Below are 24914 nucleotides of genomic sequence, written 5' to 3' on the forward strand. Positions count from 1 at the left end.
GCAGGCCTACCTCTTAGCGATCCTGCCACTGGTGACCTTGCCAAATTGTTAGTGGCAGGATCGCTAGCAGCAGAGTTGCCTATCTGGCATTGGTCCAAAAATATAAAAAACGAACAAGCAAAGCAAGGGAAACATTATTAACTTGGATAACATAGCTAATTGCTAACCTACCATTACAGTAAGGCAACTAGTATTCAGAAGGCACTGGCAACTTCCATATTTTCTCCATACAGGGTTTCTTTCATTCTGCAACTTAAAGTGACTAAATCTAATCAGTATTTTTTATTTTTCATATTTCGTTGGGTATTAATGCAGGGAAGATTTTGGCACAGTCTGAATGACTCGAGCGTAGCTATGTGAAATCACTGGAAAGCATGAGGTAACTGGCAGTAAGTTCTGAAAATGCCAGATAGATCTGTGGTTTTCCACTTGGAAGGGCTTCAAAAAAGGGGCTGGTTATGCCAAAACCTTTTCTGCACTTGTTAGCACCGTCATAAACAGCCCCGTTTTTAAACCATTCGAAGCTAAAAAACACAGATCGCTGTGGTAACTATTTTACCTAATTCCTGATGAAGAGGGAATCTGTTTGGCCCCCAAAACATGTAGGCTTTTTTTCTGCTGTGAACAAATGATATACTTCAAAGGCTTTGGACTCTTGAACATTTGTTTGATGGTTATTGTACTGTATATGTGTGGATTCTCAACTCTGAAATGTCCCCCCTGTTTTTGGGGGTGTCAACATTTTGTGGAACACTGTTAAACCAGAGCCAGTGTGCCCAGTGATAATTTGAAGGGCCCACTCAAAAACTGTCATGCTCCTTTTTTTGTCATTTTTTTTTCTAAAGTTTTTAAATCTTCTATCCTATGTCTTCCCCTCCCCCATACCTCCGTAGAGAAAATCTTCTGGTACTGTGAGGGTAATACAAGCCGCTGGACCTGTCATAGGCACTTAAGTGTCAAGTAAGCACAAGAGTGCTTACTATGCCCACCCTTTCCACCTTCCTCCTCCATTTATGGAAGTGGTACTATCATTTTCAGCAAAGAAAAGCTCTATGTGAATGGAGGAGGCAGACCTTTCATTCATCCACCCAATCATTTTTCACTGCTGGTAGCTAAAGTACAGCATTCATAAATATAGTGAGGCCGAAGGAGTGGGCATAGGATAGTCGTCACTCCTAATGCGTGCCTATGACAGGTCCAGCGGCTGGTATCAACCCCTGCTGCACTGGAAGATTACTGCTGCAGACATATGGGACAGGGGGCAGAAGACTAAAGATTTCAACGAGGGTAGCCACCAGCACAAGGGACACTTTTCTCTTTAAAGCAGAAGTATGGCCAAAGCTTTTTTGGCCATACTTCACATGTGGGTCACAGGAGTGCACTTAGTTCTGCACTCCTGTGCCCCAGTGTCAGCTGACAGTGCTAAAGCCCGCTGTTGGCTAATGTCACAGAGCCAGTCCAGGCTCTGCAGGGATCCTGACAATAATGTTGGGAATCCCTCCAGATGCCTAACCTGGCAGCTGTTTCAGCCTCTCAGCGGGCCACTGAGAGCCTAAGCCAATGGGTCCTGCCCCCTAAACAGACTAATGTTCCAGTGAGCGCTGGAGGGGACAGAGCAGTGACTAACAGTGCTCAGAGCAGACCCCAGAACTGAACGATCACTCAGTTCTCAGTGTGGAGCCCGCCGGGGACAGCAACAGCATCAGATCACAGCTGCATCCACATAGGTGAGAATGTATGATTGTTTTGTTTTTGTTTTTTTTTTTGCATCCCATACTTCTCTTTTAAATGTAAGTACCGTTCCTTATGCTGATGTTTAGGTAAATTCGATTTAGGATTTGACTGTAGCGCATTTGCTCGTTGTGTCTCCAGGACAGAAAATTAAGAGAAATCTCCCCAATAGTACACAGATGGTAGAAAAAATAAAAAATAATGAAGATGGTTTAACCATTCCCTACTCTAACCAAAATGAAAAAAATGGCTTTAAATATACTCGATTTATCCTGCTGTTTAAATACTGCTCACAGCGAGCAACTTCTACTAGTTATTATTTGTGTTGTAATAAAGTAGTGAAACTTAATCACGCTGTTTTAATGACAACGGCTCTTTGATTCCCTGTCATTAGGATTCACAATTGCCAAACACATTTTCCTGTGGTAGAGAAATCCTCCTGTATTTAGGAAAGAAAAGCTGAGCTGACACGTTCAGACCTTTTTGTCTCGTAATGCCAGGAAAGCAGTTTATTGAAACTATTTTAGGGTGTGGGTGCTGCTAACGCTGCAGGAAGCCGAGAGAAAATATCTTCTGTTCATACTCCAACCTTTCTTCCTGCCTCTCATATCCCAGTGGGAGCAGACCCTGTTATTACTCGCAGACATTGGTTAGCAGTCTATGTGGTTGTGCATTTTGAAATTATAACGGCAGCCATCTGTCGTGTTTTTACAGTATAAATTCAAAGATATTTCCGTTTTTATGTGTAAAAATGTAATGACTGTGTTTGTGACATGACAGGTCTCTGCATGTCAGACAAAGTGTTACCTGTATATAGATTGCTTTTCAAGTTTCATTTTCATTACTCCATTTATTACTACATTGAAAATAATTATTGGACAGGGTTGCATTTTGGGGATACTATGTACATAGTTGTGAATTGCTGTACATGGGTTTAAAGTATAAAGGCAAAACTTTTTTTTTTTTTAGTTTTGGATAGAGTACAGAGAGATTAGAATGCTTGTTAGTTTTTATTGCTTTCTAAGCCCCCGTTAAAGAGATTTGCCCTCTTTATTTGTCCTGTTTACCATTTATCATTTTATTTTGGGTTGTCCCCAGAAAAGTGATAGGGGAAATCTTCCAATGAGGACACTAGTTCTGGTGACTTGGGGGTTCCCTTTATTTTCAGGGATTTCCTCTCCTTTCCTGTTTGTCTATGGGACAGAAAGTGAAGGGAAATCTCTGCAACGGGACACAAATGGTGAAAATGAAATCTGACAGGGGTTATAACCTATCCAAAATTAAACAAAAAGTTTGCCTATAGTTTTACTTTAAGTCCCTACTTGCACAAACCCATGGGTGTACAGCCCTGGATGTAGATAACCTGCATACAGGGGCATTCAGCTTTATGCATGAGTGGGTTTACGCAAGTAGTGGCATAAATCCATGTACAGCCGCATACTGACAATCATTACTATGGTCAGTTGTACGCTGGAACTGTGTATCCCCTGCTCATGCATATGCCCACTGTTTGCACTGTATTCCAAAAAGCGCCTGTGTGCATGAGCCCTTAAGGCGTAACTCTAGCTAAAACTTCCACGAAAGTAAAACTCAAGCCAGATTTAAAAAAAAAACTGATAGCTCGTTACTGCTTTACTGCTAAATAATATCCTGTTATCAAACATTAAACATTTAAAAGTGATATTAAACCTTTAGTGATTGTAAAGGTTACTTTTTTTTAAAATAACAAGCATGTCATACATACCTGCTCTGTGCAATGGTTTTGCACAGAGCAGCCCCGAACCACCTCTTCCCGGGGTCCCCTGCCGGTACTGTCGGCTCCTCCTCTTCTCCATCTTTACCCTATTAAACTGCTATGGGGGCAGACATCAGGCTCAATGTGGAGCCCTGGCTGTGTGTGTCTATAAACAAACATATCGTGGCTCAGTCTTGCCCTGCCCCCTGCTCACAAGATTTGATTGACAACAGCAGGAGCCAATGACTCCCACTGCTGCTATGAGAAGAGGAAGAGGGTAAAAGAGCTGCTGCAGATGGGCACAGCGCTGGATCGAGATCAGACTCAGGTAAGTGTTTAAGAGGGGCTGGAGGGAGGAAACTTTTAAAAGGTTTTTTACCCTAATGCAGAGAATGCATTAAGGTAAAACAAACTTTTTCCCTTTATAAACTTTAAGCACTTTTAGCAGCTGATTTTAATCACTTACTAAGTATGTAACTCTTTTATATTTTAATCCTTGCCTATATTCCAATTTAAGCTGGGGCAATGGCTGCTGCTCCAGGTTTCCTGTTTCAGGTTTGCTCCTTTCTCTTGTGGCATCATATGGAGTCACCCTTGCATGCAAGGACTAGAGTTGTGCCCCCTACACTCTGTGCTTGAATAGAAACACACCGCCCCCTAGTTCAAGATGGAAAGACATTCCCCTTCCAAACCTTCCAAACTAATAGATAGTAGACTGCACTGTTCACTATTAACAATTTCCTTTGAAAACAAGAAGTTCAGGGAAGCAGCAATGAGAGCAGTTAAAGTTGTAAATTGCAAGTGCTGGGGTAAGAATTATGACAAAAAGTTTACTGAAGATGTTTATTTTATTGGGTTCAATGTGTTAAGCTGAAAAATCAAGATTTCACAGAGCACCTCGCATGTTATGTGGGTGGTTCTGTTTTTCTGAAGAATGTGCTGTGCAGCTCTCTTTATTCTAGGGTATTACGTGTTATATTTAAAATGCCAAGGCAGGTTTTAATGTGATTGTAATAAGAAACACCTAAGCCACAACTGGCATGCTGATGCCCTACTTCAGACTTTTGTGAGATAAGGCAGGTAGCCTCCAGTGGGTATGTATATATTTCTTTGGTTTTAGATTTCCTGTTTTAACTCGCAATGCCTTACCAATAAGTCATTATCTTTTAAAATATGTACGTACTGAAATTAAGCTTGCAATTGTTTCTATAGCTAGAGCTTATACATAAAACAGTTCTCAAACATAAATGCATCCATTTCTCTACCCATATATAACAGACAGAGGAAACATTCTAATAGTTCACATCCTTATAACAGTCAATGCTTATGTTCTTGTTTCTACAGTGTGTTTTTTTTTTTCTTTTTTTTCAAATTGCGTCCTTCACAATCTGTTGAACTTGACGTCTTTCCCTTGCTCTGGAACACTGCAGTTATTGTTACTTTTAGTAGAGCCTTATCTTTAAGACTTATTGTAACCAGATGCTTTTGTTTTCCAGCTCTGACGCTGAATGCAAGACATCGATGATGTACAGGCTTCTTTGCTCCTCAGATGTATTTTAGAAACCCATGCGTCAAATCACATTGGAGTATCCTATATTTGTTGGCAGAAGGTCTTTTGGGTATAAAACCAGAAAGCCAATTTTAAAACAAACTGATTACATTTTTATTTTTGAATTTGATAACTCATTGGAAAGACAGTGGAAACTTTGACCACATGGTCATTCATTTTTAGATCTAAACGACTTGCTCTATGTTCCAACAAACTATGAGGCTTGTATGACTACAAAGATGCCTGTCATGCATACTGTGGGAAGCCCAGAATGTGGCCTAACACGATCTTCTCAACAGACAATGTCAAGGAGTCACTGCAGAAATATCAGGCAGAAGATCTCCCAGTGGGAATGCAGGGCCAGCAGTGGCTCCTGTGAAAACCTCCTGGACATAAAACCCAGACGATCTTTCAATGAGCAAAATGGAATTACAAAATCAACAGAAAATTTACTGGATAACAGAAAGCCAGTAGTAAATCATGACAAGAATATGGGCCTGGATTTCAGGGAAGGTAACAGAGACAACTTGTTAGATGATGAAAACAACAAAGCAAACCATAAAGACAATATTTATGAGGACCAGCTAGAAAGCCCACCATACTTTAGTAAAAAACAGAGTTCATTTTTAGATCCTGAAATAGACCTTCCTCCAGGAAATTTTTACACTTCTCCAGAAATGTTTAAAAAAAATGAATTGATTGCTGAGGACTTAAGAGAAATGGCTTTAAAATGTAAGCAAAGAAGAGCTAAGAGCATTTCTGCAGAAGATGAACTTAAAGTGCAATGTTTGTCAGATCAAAACAATGCCATCAAGAACATAGATGATAACTATTATGATACAGAGCCATTTAATGATGGCCCATCTATAAACCCCGTACCTAAGCCACGAAGAACATTTCGCTATGCCAACTGTAATCGCCCAGAAAAATATATGGACAGTAATCATAGGAGGAGAAAGTCTATAGATGAAAGTGATACAGAGTCATCTGATCCATCCATCCCCCCTTCTGAGCCAAAGAAAACTGCAAACAGGAAACTTAAACCAAGATCAAAAAGGTTGGTGGGATTTTTCTTAACTTTTAAAATTAGTCATTTAGAGAGAATTTATAATTACACGAAGAATCTGATTTTTTAAGTTTTTGTTGAACAATTTTTTATTGTATTATACCCACCAGAATACCCACAATGTACAATTTTGGAAACAATTCCTTGTTGTTTTATACCAGTGGTCTCCAAACTGCGGTCTGGGGTCCAGATTGTGGCCCTTTGCTTGAGTTTATCCGGTCCTTTGGGGCACTATTTCTCCTACTGACACCGACAATGGGGGCATAATTCTTGCCAATGACCCCAACAATAGGGTACTATTCCTCCCACTGACACCAACGATGGAGCACTATTCCCCCCACTGAAACCACCAATAGGGGCATATTTCCTGTCACTGACACCAACAATGGGGCACTATTCCTCCCACTGACACCAATGATGGGGCACTATTCCTCAAACTTACACCAACAATGGGGCACAATGATGGGACATTATTCCTCTCACTAAAGATGTGGCATTGTTTACTCCCACTAACATCAGAATATTTTCTACTCTCACTGGCTAGAGTTCGGCCCTCCTTAAGTCTGAAGACAGTAAACTGGCCCTTTGTTTATAAAGTTTGAAGAACCCTGCTTTATACTATTGTCCAAAGATGGGCCACTCCTTGGGGGTAAAATTACTGTCTGTTTAATAACTGTAACCAGTGCTCAGATCAAATGTAAATGCTTCCACAATAAAAATGAAAACTTCCAGTGATGCAATAGTCTAGCACTAGGTATCACTAGAAAAGTTAGATAGAAAGTCAAATTAAAAGGAATGCATAGTATTTTCAGTGTTTCTAGGTAAGCCTAAAAGAAAACAGCTTAGTGAAAATTATCCTATCAGTATGTGCTTTAAATGGGAGCTCCCCACTTAATCTGTAAAGTACTATATTTACTAAAATAACAGTTGAAAGAGGAGTTGTAAGAAATTCCTTGAAAGAGTTTTTATAAAAGAACAAGCCTGTAAAAATGGAAAAGTCATATTAATAATTACATTAGGGTAAATCGTGCAATAAACACACAGTATACTTTTTTTTTTTTTAAAGACCCTGCTACCAACTTAAAATGCAGGTAAAAGCACAGAAAAAGCAAGAATTTTAAGTGCTTCCTTGCAGCAATTTTCCACCTATAAATTATTTTATTCACTTGAAATGTGCCTTTGAACGTGCTACAAAATTGACTAGTCAGTCCTCTAGCACAGCCCTGTCCCACTTTGCATGTCATAGCCCTCTCCTCTTTTGGAATATCTAATGTACTCTCTGTGGTATCCAAGGTCCTCTGCCCTATCTTCACCTCCCTACACGATCTTTGTGTAGTTGCTAGGAGTCGTAGTAAAGGAGAATAATATAGAGTGTCATTTGAGGGCCAGCATGAGTCTGCTGGGGCTGCTGACATCCCATCCAAGAGGGTGGCATCCAGCAGCGGTCTCAGGGCTTTTGCATGTCTACACAGGGGAGGCTTTAACAGGTAAATAACATGAATAAACTACAATAAATGCACATTTTATCTTATGGGGAGATTTTTGTTCACATGGTGAACAGGTGCGGTGATAGGGTCACTTTAGGTTAATTAGATCTGAGTGCAAATAGGAGGATTCCTTCCTCTCAAAAAGAAAATCCTCTTTCAGGAACAAAAATGATTTACATCCATAACATCTATTAACTGTATACTAACTGTATAAGATCTATAAGATGAAAGTGCCCTCTTTATCCCCTAAACTGGTGGTTTTTTTTTAAAATATATTTATAAGGCTAAAAGGAGGGGAACTGTTCCTAGTACAGACTCAAAAGCTATTATTTGAAAAAAGAAGTACTATGTCCAAAAATGCTACATTATGTTTAATAGGAATCTGCTATCTTTTTATTCTGCTCTCAGTATTTCTAAAATCATTAGAACTGTGGACCTTATTAAAGTGTTTGTAAAATTTTATATTTTTTGCTTATTTTGTTAGGATGGTCATTAAGGTAGCAAATTTATGATAGTTGTCTTCTTGTTTTTGTAGTGAGAGCAAAATACTTATTCAGAGTATGACATGTTTTTTCATCTTCTTCCATAATATATCTGGTTTGAGATTTCTGAAGAGTATTACTAACATTCTAGCAGGATTCTAGGCTTAGAAAGGACGTCCCCTAATAAAATACTAGTTCTGACTAATATCCTGCTTCTTATTGCAGATTATGCTTTCATTCAGAGCAGTTTCTCAGTGTGAGAGCAAATAGGGAGCCACTCTACCAACTTGCCTACTTTTCCCATGAACTTCAGAAGATGCCCTTGGCCACCTGAATTATAAGTCAGTGGTCACGTAAATCAGGTGTACCAAGCTGTTGCACATGTGCCTTCCATGAAGCCAGATAACAGACCAGGCAGGTCCTGAGTCTTTTTCTGAGGTCTTTGGGAGCATGGTATGAGTGAATGGAATGGCAATTTAGGAAAATGGATTTCTACCTAGACAAAAAACGTAAGGAAAATTGTGATTGTGTGTGTGTAAAAAATAAGGTTAACGCATGTTTGTTTGTTTTTTACCAATGTGTCCTTGAAATATGATATAACATGTTCTTAGACTGTATTATTACTTTTTTCTTTTTTTCTTGTTAAACATAAACTTAAAATTAGTGTAGTATGTCAGCATTTCTATTCAGAATGACAATGTTGACTCTGCTCAGTGAAGGTACATGAAAGCTCAAAAGGTGTATGTGTAAAAAAAAAAAACAAAAAAAAAAACCCTCACAATTGTACTTTGGTAATATGCCTGTTAAAGGCTGTGCCCACATACATTTATATGTCAGATTTTAATCACATCAGTGAACTGACTGGGCTTGCTTTACTAAAGGCAAATAGTCTGTTTACCTTTCAAGGGAACTTCAAAACTACTCAAGAAAGGAAAACTTTTGAACTAAAAATAACTGAACATGGACCTCAGTTTTCAAAATCATTATACAACAGTTTTATGACCAATCTCACCCCTGACTCTTTCCTTCCTCCCAGTCAATAGCCCTCACCTTTCCTTATCTCACAACTATCCAAATTTACGTATCATTGCTGTGTACAGTATGGTTGTGTTTATTTTTCCTTTAGAAATAGTTTTACTTAACATGCTGCTAAAACTTTGTGTATTAGTACTGCTTAGACCTTGAAAAAGGGGGTACTCCCCAAAAGCTTGTCCTGAAAATTTGGATGTTATGGGAAAAAACAAGGATAACAGGCAGTACTCAATTGTTTTGTTGCAAGTGCATTAATATGGCTATAATCACCACAAACACTTTGCAAGAGAATTTTCATTTAGCTTACTGAATGAGGTGATGTTCTGCTGACTTCCATCATCCAGTCATGTGCGAGCAAAAATTGTGTTTTTTAAATTTTCCTTGCACGCGATTGTGTATTCTTTTTGACAAATGCATTTTCCCCACATTCACTAAGCTAAAGCTGGGCACATACAGATCAAAATTCAGGCAGTTCAGCAGGGACTTGCCGAATTTCAATCTGTGTGTGGCTCTCCCTGTTCGACAGAAGTTGATCGGTAGATCAACTTCTGTCAAGCGGGACTGTTGGAAAACCTGTAGTCTATCAGCCTCTGCAGCCAGCAGACTGCAGCACTGATCAGTGTATTCTGACAGGGGAGGAGTCCCACTGCCAGATAACAATAGCACAGCAGAGATGATTCCTCCATCCACCTGACTTGTGTGGCTGGGGGAATCTATTAAGTTTTTTGTTCAGCCTGGCTGTTGGCTGGATGCATGTATACCCAGCTTTAATTAAAATTCCCTTGCAAATCAATTAATGTCTCAAGCATCAGCAGAGATCCTTCAGCCAGATTTCCTTAATTTGCCACACATTCTTGCTATTATAATGCAGGTGAGGGTGTACTGTCTATGATCCTTTTTTTTTTTTTTTTTTGCAATATCTATTACATTTCATGACAAGCCTTTGGGGTATTGCCCTTCTTCTAAGTTCCAAGAAGTAATGATATACAAGACATTAACAAAATATTAAGAACAATAATGTACCTTTAAGCATTTTAAGGTAAGAGTAAGTTGCACTTGGTAGTGTGCCATGGGAGGTGGGGTGGGTGGAATTTAAAATGTGTGTATAAATATAACCTCTGATATTCCCAGAATATATAGACTCTGTAGTTTAATTAATTGGATTACATCCACCAATGTTTAAAATATCAGTTTTGGTTTACCAGCCTTTATTTAAAGAAGGATCCTTTTTGTACAATCATTTGCAAGGTTTTAGTCTGTGTCTTAAAGTAAAATAAGCTATCATGACGTAGACTGCCTCAGCAGTCGGGCTTTCAATGCTAAAAGGGTACATATAGAATGACAAAGTGAAAAAAAACACAAACACATATACATAACTAAACAGGGGTTAATTAAAAAGGATATAACATTGTACGTTAAAGTAAAAAGTATTTTTTTTTTTTGTGGTAGAGAAACTTCTGATGTATACATATCATGCAGAAGTTTTCAAAAGGACTGCTGCTGTCCTGTGTAAACCTTTCTTTCATCTTTTCCATCTGCATCCTTTTTAATCCATCCTACATAGGATGATGTGGCTCATCTAATGGCATTTGCTTGTCTCTAGGAAATCCTTTGAATATGAAGATGTTCAAACATACAGACGTCTTTTACAACAAACAAACCATTCTCGGATCTCTGAAGAGCCTACTGAAGTCCCACAATCTACTCTCTATCACACACTGTCTGAAGACAACATCTATGAGGACATCATGTGTAGGTTTTTCACAGCATTCTGTGTGTTATTCTAGCATCATAAATATGTTTTAAAGGGAATTTTCTGCATCTTTGGGTCTCTTTATCTAAGGCTAGCCATACATGACACGTTCCATGACATGACATGTTTTCTCTCGATTCCACCATCCTTGCTAAATAGTGTAGGTGGAGAAACCTCCACTTCTGTTTTACTGTATTCAGCAATGGCAGCATCCAGGGCTGCCTTTATACAGTGGTGCTGATGAACATTGAGTGCATGTGATAATTTTCTACCTGGCTCAGTTGATTTTTAAAGTGACTCTTGTCAAGCTGAGTAGTACTTGCAGGGTCATCCATGGCTTGAATTTTGGCCGATTCAGTGGGAATCTACTGAAATTCAAACTGTCTAGGGCCATCTTAAGAGTCAAAAAGGATCCCCTTCTCCCCCCAACCTCCCTAATCCACACACCATTTTCCAAATATAGGGCATTGCATATCCAGTGTCATGTTATAGTGATATTATATGTTGTATTCTCACTCATACAGGCTTCACTAAGACAGTGCACAGGACTAGGGATTGGCGAATGGTTCAGGCCGAGCATAAGTCGGGCCGAACCAACCACAATGCATTGCGCCGCTGAACAGTGCATTGCAAGCCCTGATTGGCAGAAGCAGTGAAAGCTTCAGCCAATCAGGGCACAGAGCACTGTCAGAGTCATGATTGGACACTGTCATCATGACTTTATCCAATCATAGCTCATTCCCGCCCCGCAGTATAAAAGTATTCTTTCGATGGCAGGCATTTTCAGTGTGATTTTGGCGTGGAGAGAGATAGAACAGGGCTCTGTTCAGTGCTATTAGTTAGTTAGTGTGCTATACTATGCTATTTTGCTTCAATTGTCAGTGTAGAATATTAGTTTAGTGTCAGTCTAGGCATAGTGTGAGTTTAGTGAGGAGGACCATCATTCAGCTTTGCACAGTGTGCAGATAGAGTAGCGACAGCTCAGATAGTTTCCCTGTAGTGTAGTGAGACTGTGTCATTCATACATACATTAGTGTGGAGTAGGGACAGCTCAGATAGTTTCAGTGTAGTGAGCCAGTGTCAGTAATCTTTACATTAGTGTTAGTTAGAGTAGGGACAGTTCAGATAGCGTCAGCGTAGTGACAGTTGAACACCGTCTATTTGATTGTGTTACTGCCAGTTTAACGCCATATAGTTCTGTGTGCGTTACTGCCAGTTTAACGCCATATAGTTTTGTGCGTTACTGTCAGCTTAAGGCCATATTGTTATGTGTGCATTACTGCCAGTTTAACGCCATTTACATTTGTGTGCGTTACTGCCAGTTTAATGCCATATAGTTCTGTGCGTCACTGTACGTTTGGCGCATTATATTGCAGTATATTATATTGTATTCGTGGAATTGCCAGAGTGGATAAACCTGCCTTCTTGTCCACATCTATTCCTGCCATAGCCCCAACATCATCCATTGAGGAGTCAGCTGAGTTATTTGACCACAGCGTCAGTCACTTGCTCCTTGATAATGCCCAGCCATTACTGGATTCAGATGTTGGTACTGAGGTTGAGGATGACAGGAACATGAGCCTAGAGAGAGGGAGGAACACTGGTAGACAAATTGGCATTCATGTTTCACAAGCCGCAGCATATTACCAAGTTGTCTCCAGTAGTAATGATGAAGATGGAGGAGATGGAGATGATGAGGTCACTGATGGGACTTCGGTGCCAGATAGAGCAGAGGAGGAAACTGAAGGTGAGGCGCCACAACCCCAAGGAGGCCCACATCTTGAAAGAGTAGAGAGCAGCCACCCTATTCCATCACATTCTGCAGCTGTTATCTCCCGGTCCACTCCCCAAAGCTCAGCTGTCTGGGCCTTTTTCAGCACTTCTGCAGCAGATCGCACTGTTGCAAAAACACCAACCATATGCATATCATTGCAATTTTTTTTGCCTTCATCAAGAGCTCCTCTATAGGATTACGGTGCCACCGACACCCAATGAGTATTTTTTCTGCACCTGTTTGACAGGTGCATATCATTGCAATTTTTTACAGCAAGGGCAATTCTTACTTTAATCAAGAGTACCTCTATAGGATTATGATGGGAAGGCACCACCGACACCCAAAGACCAATTTTTACGCATCCGTTACTTCTATACAAAGTCAAAGTGACACCAGAATGTATCCAAAAAAATCTCTAATCTTGTTCCCAGTGCACTACATTGTGGCCTCATCATACACACTGGCTCCCCAGCTGTTGCTGAGCAAAATAAAGGCAGCTTGCAGGGAAAATTTCTTTTTTTTTTTGGCTTTATAAATGCAATTATTACTGCAGCAGATTCTAGACCTGTTACAGATCTGCCACTTTACAGGTAGACTAAGGGGAACCCCCGAGGCACTATCTATAAAAACGTGAGCAGCGCTACAGAAAGTGAATGTAATGTATGAAAATTAGTACAAATAAATAAGGATCAAGAGTCCATGATGGACAAAAATTAACAATAATTAACAATATAAGTGCCAAAAAAAGTGACATAAAAAGGATGGTAACATAAAAGGGTAGTAAAAATTAGTCCCAACAGTGAAGATGTGGAAATAATGAAGACTCCGTGGAAAAACTCATCCAAACAAATAAAAGGTGAGGTAAATCGGTCACACCAATAGCGATTTGTGAGAAGATCCACCACCGTATGTGCTAAACGCTTACCAGATGGCAAGCTTTGGAAAGCTTGTTAAGTAGCCTGACAATCAATGGTAAGCAGCGTCACGCCACGGCTTCTCAATGAAGGGCCAAAAACATACAGGGTTGCTCCATCCAATGGGCAATTCAGAAAGCGATGTACATTCTTACATGGAGGAGTCTTATACAGAAAGGTCTCCCTCTCAGTATCATGCTGCTGCTTCCAGTCCCACACACACTAACTGATTATATTGGAAGGAATTTTTAATTTTTAGGCTTTCACTTTAAAAATCAAAAAATCACTGCTCATTTAAAAATGACATTTTTCACAAACTTTTTTTTTATTGATACATGTCCCCCAGGGCAGAACCCGGACCCCTATAACCATTGTATGCCCAATCACTTGCATATAAGCCTTCAAAATCGGCACTTTTGATTCTTGACGGTCGGGTCCCATACTGACTTTAATGGGGCTCGTTATTCGTGTCTGAACTTTCGCGGTGTTCGGAAGTTCTGGTCCGAACCGAACAGGGGTCTGTTCGGCCCATCCCTACACAGGACTAGGAGGTTGTGCAGATTTCCTTGACTTATAAGGACCAATTACATTTCACTTTTCACTTTCACTGGCAGGCTGATATCTATTTGTAAATAACAGGAATGGAGTCATCTGTCCATCCGATGTAGTGCAGTGACCTGCTGTTCCTTACAGAGAATAAACTTTGAGACCAATATCAACTACTTCTAATACTCTCATCGTTGCATCCTTCTTATGAAGCGTGAGGCCACACATTACAGTGACGGGAAGTAGGAAGGTGCAGGAAGACCAGGCCTCCCGAAGTACTTGAGAAAAAGTTTAGGGATTTGAAAGGTGCTGCTAGCCAGCAATTTCTGACAACTTTCTGGAAAAGCTGTCATTACTGATAGGTGAAATCTGACTACAATAAAATGAAGCTTGTTACATTAGTATTTGGTCAGATGATGGATGCAAGATTGCAAGGGCAACTAAAAACACCACTATGTATTGTTGAAATTTGCATATTAGAGGGCCCAAAACTTGAGGTTTCCAGTGAGCTTGTGAACATGTTTAAGTGTATTGCAATGTTGAGTAGGCAATGAGGAACCCCCTGGGTGGTGCTATGTTTAAATGTATAATTTTAGATCTGTATCTGTTATTGCCACCATGACAGGTGTGCATTAATAGAAATTTTTTTGTGCTCTTTCGACTGCCCTATTAAAATCTAAACCTTTTGAAAGCCTATTGTTAATGTTTGTTTAAACTGGTTTAAGTTGGATTTTATTCTGCAAGTAAATATAAACTGCAGCACAGCAAAGTTCTTACTGCTCTTTATAACTGGCATATGTTTGGGAAATAAAAAAGTAGGAACTTTGTTAAAATGTCCATCAAAGCCCAACTCCAGACTCATTTTTTATTTTTGAAAAATGTTCTCCAGCCTGTATTATAAAAAAATAAAAGCAACTCATGCTGCAATACTCACCTTTAATCCAAAGTTGCCCCCACAGAACTTCTTCTTTGCCATAAGATTTTTTCAGCCACCGAGCTTGAATGACGACCAGTGTTACTCAGCCCAGAAGATTGAGGATTGTTATAAATGTCGGCCCCTTAGTGGGTGTCACCATGGTGCCCTTCATTTATAGTGTACTGATGCAGAGAGTTCTGTGCATCAGTAAGCACCTTCCAGCCTGGAGAAGAGGAAGAGGATTTGCAGCATCATGACCTGATTAAAGGCTTTGGAAAAAGTAGGTAAGTATATTTAAAAAGAAAAACCTAAAAACATTAAAAAAATAGCAGTGGGATCTTCAGGGCAGTGAAGGGGAGCAACTTATGGGTGAATTCTTAAGTCTGGATTTGTTCTCTAAACATTTTGCTACAAATATATGCTCATTCAGTAAACATTTGAAAACACCACGATAAAAGAAACATTCAAAGTAATAATTTGTTTACTCCAGATCCTCAGAAGGAGAACCCTTACGAAGATATCAAAACATCTCCTTTATGGCGGATCCCAACCACATGGAAGATCCCACCTCCACGATGTACAATAAAAGCACCCAAGGTTGGTCAATTTTTTAAAGTTTGCATTAAATGACTTAAGGTGTAGTTTTTGCAACAAGGTCTCCACCCAGTGGCCAAGTATTGAGTGAGTTTATTCACATGTACCTGTACTATCTAGCAAGTTTTTATGTAGCGAAGAAATGAAGATCGCACCTTCTAACTATTAGGGAAGGGATCTTGTGCATTGCCATGTCACACATGATATGAGGTTAGCGTTCACACTTTGAATGAATGTCACAGATTATATGTTCTTAACTACTGAATACACTATTTAAACATTTAGGCAGATGAAGCCTTGGGTAGTTACTATTAGAGTACATGCTAACTGGGCACATTTAAATTTGTAATGTGCTATAGTTATAAAGGTTAACATTAATTGCACACTTGACTGAGGACTAGTAACACAATTAAATTGGTTTACATTTCTATACAAAAAAGTAAATATACAAAAAAAAAAAAAAAAACCCCACATATTAACAAAATTGTGAATTCAAATATGTTAAATAGTACAGATCTTTAGGCACCTGCATATTATCGTAAATGATCATCTATAACTAGAAAATCCAATATTTTTTCAGATTCCATCAAGAAACTTTTTAAAAAGACAGACATTGGAACTGAAAAGTACCAAACTGTACATTCACAAGAAGTCCGCAAAGGATTCTACCTTACCGGTAACATTGACGGAGTGGAAAGTGTTTAGAAGCGGAGGAGAGACTGCAAAGAAGAAAAAGAAGTTCCCTAGGGTATGTAGGATTTGTGGTTTTGCTGTTGATATGTCCCAGTATGCAGCATGATATATTAAGGGCATTTTCACACTACATTGTTGCAGTAATGCACGTGTTACTGCACACTTTACTGCAATGCACATTATTTGTGTTGGCGCAATGCAGTGCCATTCATTCCACTACAATGCACATTGGTAATGGACTAACGTTGCAGCACAGCATGCGGCAATGCACGTCAAAAAATGTGTTCCGTTTTTTATGTTATATATGCTTTAAGTTACACTGATACATTTGTTTACAGACATAGTAGAAATGCACCAGCATGCTTCACTGTGGCAGCATCATACATTTTGTAATAGTCTTCTGTGCTGTCTTTTCTTTAAGCCTACATTCACACTAGTTTATCCGGGAAGCATAAACAAACTTTTTCTCCAAGATCAAGTTCTCCTGTATTCAAATGTGCTTTACCTTTACGCAGGGTTATGTGCATTTTACATGCATTCAAGAGTGTTCAGAATATCTAATCTGCCCATGGAAGCACATATTTCTATTTTCCCTAAACACAGCTAAACTGAGTGCACCTAAGTGATTTATTACAAATAAAGGCATATAAGTGCAGGTTTTTCAATGCGTGTGAATGAGGCCCTAAAGCTGTAATATTCCCAGCACAAAGAAAAAATCCAATAAATCCAAAGCTGGATCTGATTTTCAGAGCTAAGGAAACATTGAACGCCTGGTAATAATTTCTGCCTATTATTCAACCTTTATACTTTATACTCCAGACGAACGTTGTAATTATACACTTTCCCTTATTACAATAATAATTATCTTCTAAGGTAATACATGAAAGGGATTATTATTCCAAGTTAAATGCACAGGCCTGACTAACCACAAAACAAAGTAAAGAAAGATAATTCAACACTTGTTTTAAATGTTACCAAGCCAGAATTACTTTACCTCTTCCTTTTCTTCCTCCATGCTTCAGAATACCATCGTCCAATGTCAGAGAATAGACCGAATTGTAAATGACCAGTAACTTAATCACAAAGCTTTAAGGCTGGCCATTCACAGTTCAAATCTCGGCTGGTTCCAGGAACCAGACGAGATTCAAACCGTTACTGGGCAGGCTGAATGTTCCAAATTGATCAATAGATCAGCTTGGGTACGACCAGCCTGTCAGATTCGCTTGCGATGATCGCTAGCGAAACTCACTGGCTTCCTACACCCCCCCCCCCCCAGGAGAATGCAATGGTTAATTCTCCTGACAGCACTGTCTGTGTTGATGGGGGAATCATGCAAATTTCTTTCCTGCAACCAGCACCGTCTACGGGCTGCCTAAAACACTTTTTTTTTTTTTTTTTAGTTGAATATATGTTTAATTATTTTCTGGAAAAGATTATAAAGCATGTACTAAGGAACAATAGGATAGATAAGAGCTTGATCCATTGTCATCCTCTAAAACTGTATAGCCTTGTACACACGATGAGAATATCAGACGAATGATCATCCGCTTTTTTTTTTTTTTTTTTTTGCATGCTAGTCTCATATCAAAAGTAAAGAGGTTACTAAACTTACGAAAATTCTTATAGGACAGAATACAACTTCAGAAGTGATGTAATGTATTGTATTGTAATGTGTTCTTGAGTTTCTGAGCATGCGTGGTCTTGCTCTTCTAATTTTTTTTCGGACAAATACTGTACTGATTAAACGAAAATTGTACGATCTGGTATTGTACAAGACAAATTTTCGTGTTTGGCCCTTTTAGACGATTTCAGATGAACTGTCGTGATCAGCTCTAGAAAGCTGTGTACTAACGATCAGATTATGGTACAATCGATTTGAAAGCAGTATTTTTTCGTTTGATTTTCGGATTGTGTTTACTAGACTTAGGACATGGTACGAAATAATGTAAGGCATTGCATAAAGACATAAGTCAGAGCAGATGAATGAACAAGGTTGTCCATATTATATAAAATATCTGAGTCGACATATCCAAATAAAATGTGCATTAAACTGGTAGTCCTATTGAGAAGGACATAACACAATTTTTATTTTAACATTGTGACCATCATTTACAGTCTTGTAGGACACATAAAAAATAACTCACTTTTTTTAAATAAAGATTTTTGTGTATTAGCTTTACGAATTGAGTCTCTTACTGTATTTCTGATGACTGCTGTTTTCTGAGATCACTAGAGGCAACTGCACAACTATCCAAGCACACAGCAGTACCATGGCAGTGGGGATGTGAACTTTCACATCCCATTTCCTTTCAGAAAGGTGAATGGGCAGGAATCACTGCGAAAAATAAGTATCTCTTGTTGTCCCCTGAGTAAACCAGATTTCTCATGTTCACTCTTAAGGGATGTATTTTATAAAACACTTGAGTTATTTTACAGATTTTAAAGCATTTTAAGTCTTTTACAATGCTCCCTGCATACTAACTAACATGTATGATCATTGGGAATGCCCTGTAACAGTATAGATTTTCATTTTGCGTTTACAAGCCTGAAGTCATCTGTACAGGATGTATACTTTAAGGAAGGAAACCCACAAAAGATCCTTCCCACCATAACTGGTTATCTCTTTGATGCAATGTGTGGCCTCTACAAAAATGTATTTCTCTTTTGCCAGTTTCTAGTATCTAGTGTAGCTTTTTAATTTGGTGTGGAATACTTCTCACGGACTACTGCTGACCCTTGTAATTGCTTTGCATTAATATTACTGACATTAAATGCATGTGAAGCCTGCACATTAAAAATAACACATGAGCAGCTTAAGCAGCATCACTTGGACTTTCATTCCAGGAAGGAAAAGACTTCACTAGTAGGGATGAGCCGAAAATAGACAGTTTTTGACAATTCCTTTATTAAAAACAAGAAAAAAGTGTCCCGCGATGTCCGTCCATCTTCAATCATGCTGCCCGATGGATCCCAAAAATAGTAAAAAAATTCTTTCACTGGGTTCCCCTTAACCACTTCAATGCAATGTGTTATATACTCTGCACAGACTGCACTATGTGTGTGTGTGTGTGTGTGTGTGTGTGTGTGTATATGTGTATATATATATATATATATATATATATATATATATATATATATATATATATATATATATATATATATATATATATATATACACACACACACACACACACACACACACACACACACACACACACACACACACACACACACACACACACACACACGACTGCCTCCACTGTATATATAGGCTACACTGAATGCACTGTGTGTGTGTGTATGTATGTGTATATATATATATATATATATATATATATATATATATATATATATACACTAAACTGCTTGCACACCATTAACTAACCTGCCTAATCTAGTTAATGTTCTCTCAATCTCTCCACATTATCACACTACATATGGCCGCCATATAAGCAGCCTTATATAGTGTAGGTCGTGGACTTATCCCCCTGAGCCATGATTAGCCAAAAACATCATGGCTCTTCCAGCAGATCACGCTGTGATTGGCCAAAGCATGCAGGTCAGGTGCATGCTTTGGCCAATCAGCAGCCATCAATGCACTGCGATCTCACAGTGCATTATGGGGCGCTTCGCGGCACTCATATTTGCCGTGAACGCCCCATATGTTCGGTTCGTTTGCGAACACCCAATGTTCGAGTCGAACTTACGTTCAATTCAAACATCGGGACCATCCCTATTCACTAGCTATTATGTGGTCTCTCATCAAGAAGCCATACATCAGTCTGACTTCTCTTTTGAGTAATGTTTATAGCTAGAAAGAATCAAGACAAGGGGAAAAAATGACAGCTTCAGGGCAATAGCCAATTGGTTGCTGGTGTGTAATTCATGTAATAATTCCTTGCATCACATTTTAGGCCAGTGTCATTTGTTTTAAGTATCTGTAAACCTAAGACAAAAATATAATATATTTTAGCTTACCAGTCCTTATACCTTGTGGCTGCATTTGTTTTTCTGGCTAATAACTTTTTCAGCAAGTACAGTAAAAACCTGTTGGTCTTGTCAGAAGTGCAATGTCCTTGTCACTTTATGTGAATTGAACATAGATCTCAAACAATGTTATCTTCCCTCTGAGCTATCATCTGTAAAGGACCTATTCCCCACCTCATCCCATGTAACGAACAAAGTGAGAAGGACATGTTTTTAGTCTAAATTAGGAGAGCAGCCTAGGATGATAACCATGGCTCCTTCATAGATAGATACAGTGGAGTTGAGTATTGCCACCCTAGGGCAGAGAGTGTGTTGTTTTTAGGATCACCAGGTAAAAGTAAAAGAAAAAAAAAAAATGAAAAAATGAAAAGCAATGCAGCCACCACATCTAAGAAGTGGTAAGTAAATATATTCTATTTTTATTTTTGGGTTTAGATCCACTTTAACAACATACAAATTAATGGGGTTGTAAACCTTCGTGTTTTTTCACCTTAATGCATGAAAAAACACCTGTCAGTGACCGAGCCCCCAGCCCCCCATTTTACTTACCTGAACCCTCAAACTTGACCCGGCGTTGACACGCAATCTCTCTGCCCAGGGTTCTGGGCTCTTGATTGGATAGATTGATAGCAGCACAGCCATTGGCTTCCACTGCTGTCAATCAAATCCAATGACGTGAGCGCCGAGGGGCTGGGCCGAGTCCTGCATTCGGCCTCTATGGACGCCGAATGCTGGACTCGGGAGCGCGCCTGCAAGGTAACCCCCTGGGGGAAGCACTATCAGATGTGGGGAGGAGCCGCGAGAGCCGCTGGGGGACCCCAGAAGAGCAGGTTCAGGGCCATTCTGTGCAAAACGAGCTGCACACCGGAGGTAAGTACGATATGTTTGTTATTTTAATTTTTTAAAATTTTTACAATCACTTTAAAATGTAGTATTTGGGTACTTTTGTGTAGCTTGACAATAACTAACATGGTACAATCTGGAATGTATATATTAAAATGTATTTATTTATTTTGCACAGCTGGTAATGAAAATACAAGATATCTTTGATACAAAGCGTGGAAAAAAGAAGGTCAAAGTCCAGACATTTAATGGACAGGATACAACTTCATCCAAAGGTAATTCTCTTTATGATTTAATCCTTGCCGTATCACTAAGCAGTGTAATATACAGATTCATGGTGCAAACGTAGAGCCGTAGAAAGCTATTTACAAGCCATATTAACCTTGCTCATAGAAGGGATGCCCGCGTTCTCATAGAAGGGATTTTTAACACCATTCTCAGCCCATCTGTATAATAATGGATGTTGTTTATATGCCCTTATATTAAAGGATCAGCCTCTGTTGACCTTGCCATATACAAAATTCATTAGTTGAAAACAAAGTAATCTAGGTTGTATGATAAGATATGAATTGAAACAATGTTGTATATTTACTGATCATTGTTGCCATTTCTTATTTTGCAGGAGAAGCAAGCGAGTCAGAAAGTGAGGCAGAGGATCGTCAAAAAAGTAAGCAAAGAAATTTATAAAAAAGGAAGTGTAATGTCAAAAACTGTATGCGTTTAAAGTGTATTTAAAGCAAAAACACTTGCTTAGGTTCTGGGTCGAGAGGGAAGGGTTAGACCCCATGCCAGATTTTTGTTGCTGTCCTGTGCCCTAATTTTTCCTCCCTCATTTTCTTAGTTGTCACTGGGACTGAAAGTAAAGCCAAATCCAAAATTTTGTGTTGTCTCCAGAACAGGAATAAAGGGGAAATCTTAAATTGGGACACCTGCTCTGTTCCTATTTAGGACTTTTTTTTTTTTTTAGGCTCGGTTCACATATATGCAAATTGGATGCGTTTTGAACCACATCCAATTCAATTGACATGTGAACCAAACCAGCTTTCTATGGAGCCGGTGCACATATCTCCGGGCCGGCCGCAGTCCATTTTTTAAAAGTTCTGTATGTTTTTCAGTCTGGTTCAGGTGCAGTTTTCAGTAAAAATTCACACCTGAACTGGTGAACAAAACTGCACCAGACTACTTTTAAAAATCCCACCGAAACCGCGGCCGGACATATGTGAACCGGCTCCTAAGGGGAACATATGCAGCAAGCTGTACACAAAACCTGGGGTTAATAGGAGGGAGGATAAAGCATTGCTTTTCTGCAACAGAACAAAAGAGAACTTTATAACCGTTTTTGGAAAAAACTTTTTTTTTTTTTTTAAACAAACAACACATGTTTTTTCACTATGTATTAATGTTTATAATATATACATTGATGTGCATTTGTTGGGAGTATGCTGAAGTGTTTGTCCTTCAAATTTGGTTTAGAGTTCAAGGACTTTCTTGCCAGACAAACAACTCACAGCCATATATTAGGAGATCCTGGTCTTTTTCACTACACTTGCGTCTGCTAGCAGTTTATATGATCATGAACCATCTGAGTGCAGGGCTACAATACTAGTACTAAAAAGCAGCAGGACCATGCCACAAGTCAGATTGTGGCACAAGGGCAGTGTTTTGGGCCAGGATCTCCTGATGCCAGGCAAGGAAAAAGGCAACCACAGGGCTGATGATGAGCTAGTTATATCCTTGCTAGTTAGCCCATGTCTGTAGCAGTGCATTCTGGAGAACAGGTGGTAAGCCAGATAAGAATGCTATGCTTGGGAGGTTGCTATTTTGGTGCTGGCAGTGTGTAATACTGATAAAATTAGTGTGGCCTGAAAGCCTTTTAATCAATTTGCCTTGTCCTTTTTTATCATTTAGGATAAAATAAACATCACATGTGTGAACCAGAATAGCAAGTGTTTTTTTTTTTTTTTTTAATCAGCCCTTGTATATGAAGTCTCAACCACTCCCTTTCCTTGTAACGCAAGAAAATTTGTCTTTGTCACAGATTTCCCATAATTTACTTGAAAACGGTCTATTAATGAAATTAGCCAATCTCTTTTGAAAAAATCAAAAGCTAAACAAGACAATGGTTTTATAAATCCAGAAAACCTTGTCTTTCCTGATGGACCAGCCTAGTTATCATAAATGAGAAGGTGGAACATGTGTTTACTTGATGACTAGGCAGGACTCCTAGGCCATCTTCACTAATCTCGTGACGCCCATAAGGATGTTTCTCAACAGCTGATTTACAAGAAACTGAGAGCAGAAAAATAAAGTTTACACTCACTTGGGTTTTGAGATATTTAAGCAAGCATTATGGTTTAAAAAAGGACACCATAGCTTAAAATATTGGAAGCTTCATTTTAACAGTTAAAAAAAAAAAACATTAAGCATGAAACAAAGTTGAATCAATGTTCATTATTGTTTTATGCAGAACACAATAAGCGTTTGGCTCATGTCCAGAATTCCCTGAAGCGCAACCCCCACTACCAGACTCTAGAGCGGGACCTTATCGAACTCCAAGAACAGCAACTATTTGAACTGTTCGTGGTTGTCTCTCTGCAGAAGAAGCCATCAGGAGATAAATATGTTCCCTATATAACACAGCAGTACCCCAATAAGGTAAAGGTTTTTAGCTATTAAAGAGTTTCATAATATTTATGTGTTAAAAGTCCCATGTATTTCATTTTCACTTCTCCTAATTAACAAGTTATGCCACCAAGAGATGCTAGAGGTGGATGTTATGGGTTTAAGTATAACTGGTTCTTTTTTATGATTAGGTTATAGTATGACTTCAAAAGATAGCCTGGTTATTTTTACATATCAACACCCTAGGAATAGGACAGCTAAAAAAGTTTTAATCCATTGAATTTTTTTAAATGGCAAATCATAAATGCAGAAGCTTGCTATAACTATGGAGATTTTTCTTTTTGTTTTGTACAATCAAAACATGTTACTCTTATGTCATTTAACACATCAAGCCGATTTATTTATTTAATTTCAGGTTCAATATTTCAGATTATTTTAAACTATTCATTTGATTCCCATATCCTCAAAGAGTGTGGATACCCACAGTTAAGAACACTTGTTTTAGGAGGTTGGGCAAACATGAAGGCACGATTCGCCCCACTGATGCTTTCCTAAAGTTCACAAAAAAGTGTACATGGGGCAAGGAATACAGCCAAACAGACTGTTCATCTTACCTTTAAAGTATATCTAAACCCAACCCCAAATATAATGTATTGCAGCTTACTAGTCCTTGGTGTGGTGGCTGCATTTGTTCTAATTTCTCTACTTTTTTTTTTTATCTTGTCCCTGGGTGACTATGTCATAGTTGTCGCCAAAGACTGCTCTCCTGATATGGACTACAAACAAATTTGTATCTCCTCATATCCATTACATGGGGGGCTGAGCAATTGGTAGTTTACAGAAGATATTTCGGAAGAAAGATTTTCTTTCGTGCAGCTCACAGGAAGTGACAAGGACAAAGCATATATGCTAGGGTCAACAAGTATTTTTTATATTTGCCGAAAACGTTATCGGCTTAAAAAAAAAAAAAGAAAACCAATGCAGCCACCACATTTAAGGATGGTAAGCTGTAATATGCTGCATTTTTGTTCTTGGACTTAGCTTTTCTTTTAGTGCTAATAGAGCCAGTACACATTTCATTGTGTTCTCCACACCAGTGCAGCCTTACCTTGCTTTACTACAAAGTGAAATAATGCAAAATGCAATATCTCAGAGCAAGAAGAAAATCTCAGGAGCATATTCCCCTACCA

At 38.9% G+C, this 24914-nt stretch overlaps 1 protein-coding gene across 2 annotated transcripts in view; it reads left to right on the forward strand.

Moving 5' to 3' along the window:
* The window catches only part of DENND2C (DENN domain containing 2C), a 60338-nt gene that overhangs the window by 16525 nt on the left and 18899 nt on the right, over positions 1-24914 (forward strand). For both annotated transcript variants that reach the window (XM_073615699.1, XM_073615700.1), the window contains exons 2-8: positions 4963-6072; positions 10686-10834; positions 15476-15582; positions 16160-16327; positions 21281-21377; positions 21725-21769; positions 23570-23757. In XM_073615699.1, coding sequence (XP_073471800.1) covers positions 5243-6072; positions 10686-10834; positions 15476-15582; positions 16160-16327; positions 21281-21377; positions 21725-21769; positions 23570-23757 — 1584 coding nt within the window. In that variant the 5' untranslated portion in view covers positions 4963-5242. The remainder of the gene's footprint in view (positions 1-4962; positions 6073-10685; positions 10835-15475; positions 15583-16159; positions 16328-21280; positions 21378-21724; positions 21770-23569; positions 23758-24914) is intronic.

Source organism: Aquarana catesbeiana, linkage group LG02 (assembly GCF_042186555.1).
Source record: "Aquarana catesbeiana isolate 2022-GZ linkage group LG02, ASM4218655v1, whole genome shotgun sequence".
In the NCBI taxonomy this organism is placed as follows: domain Eukaryota; kingdom Metazoa; phylum Chordata; class Amphibia; order Anura; family Ranidae; genus Aquarana; species Aquarana catesbeiana.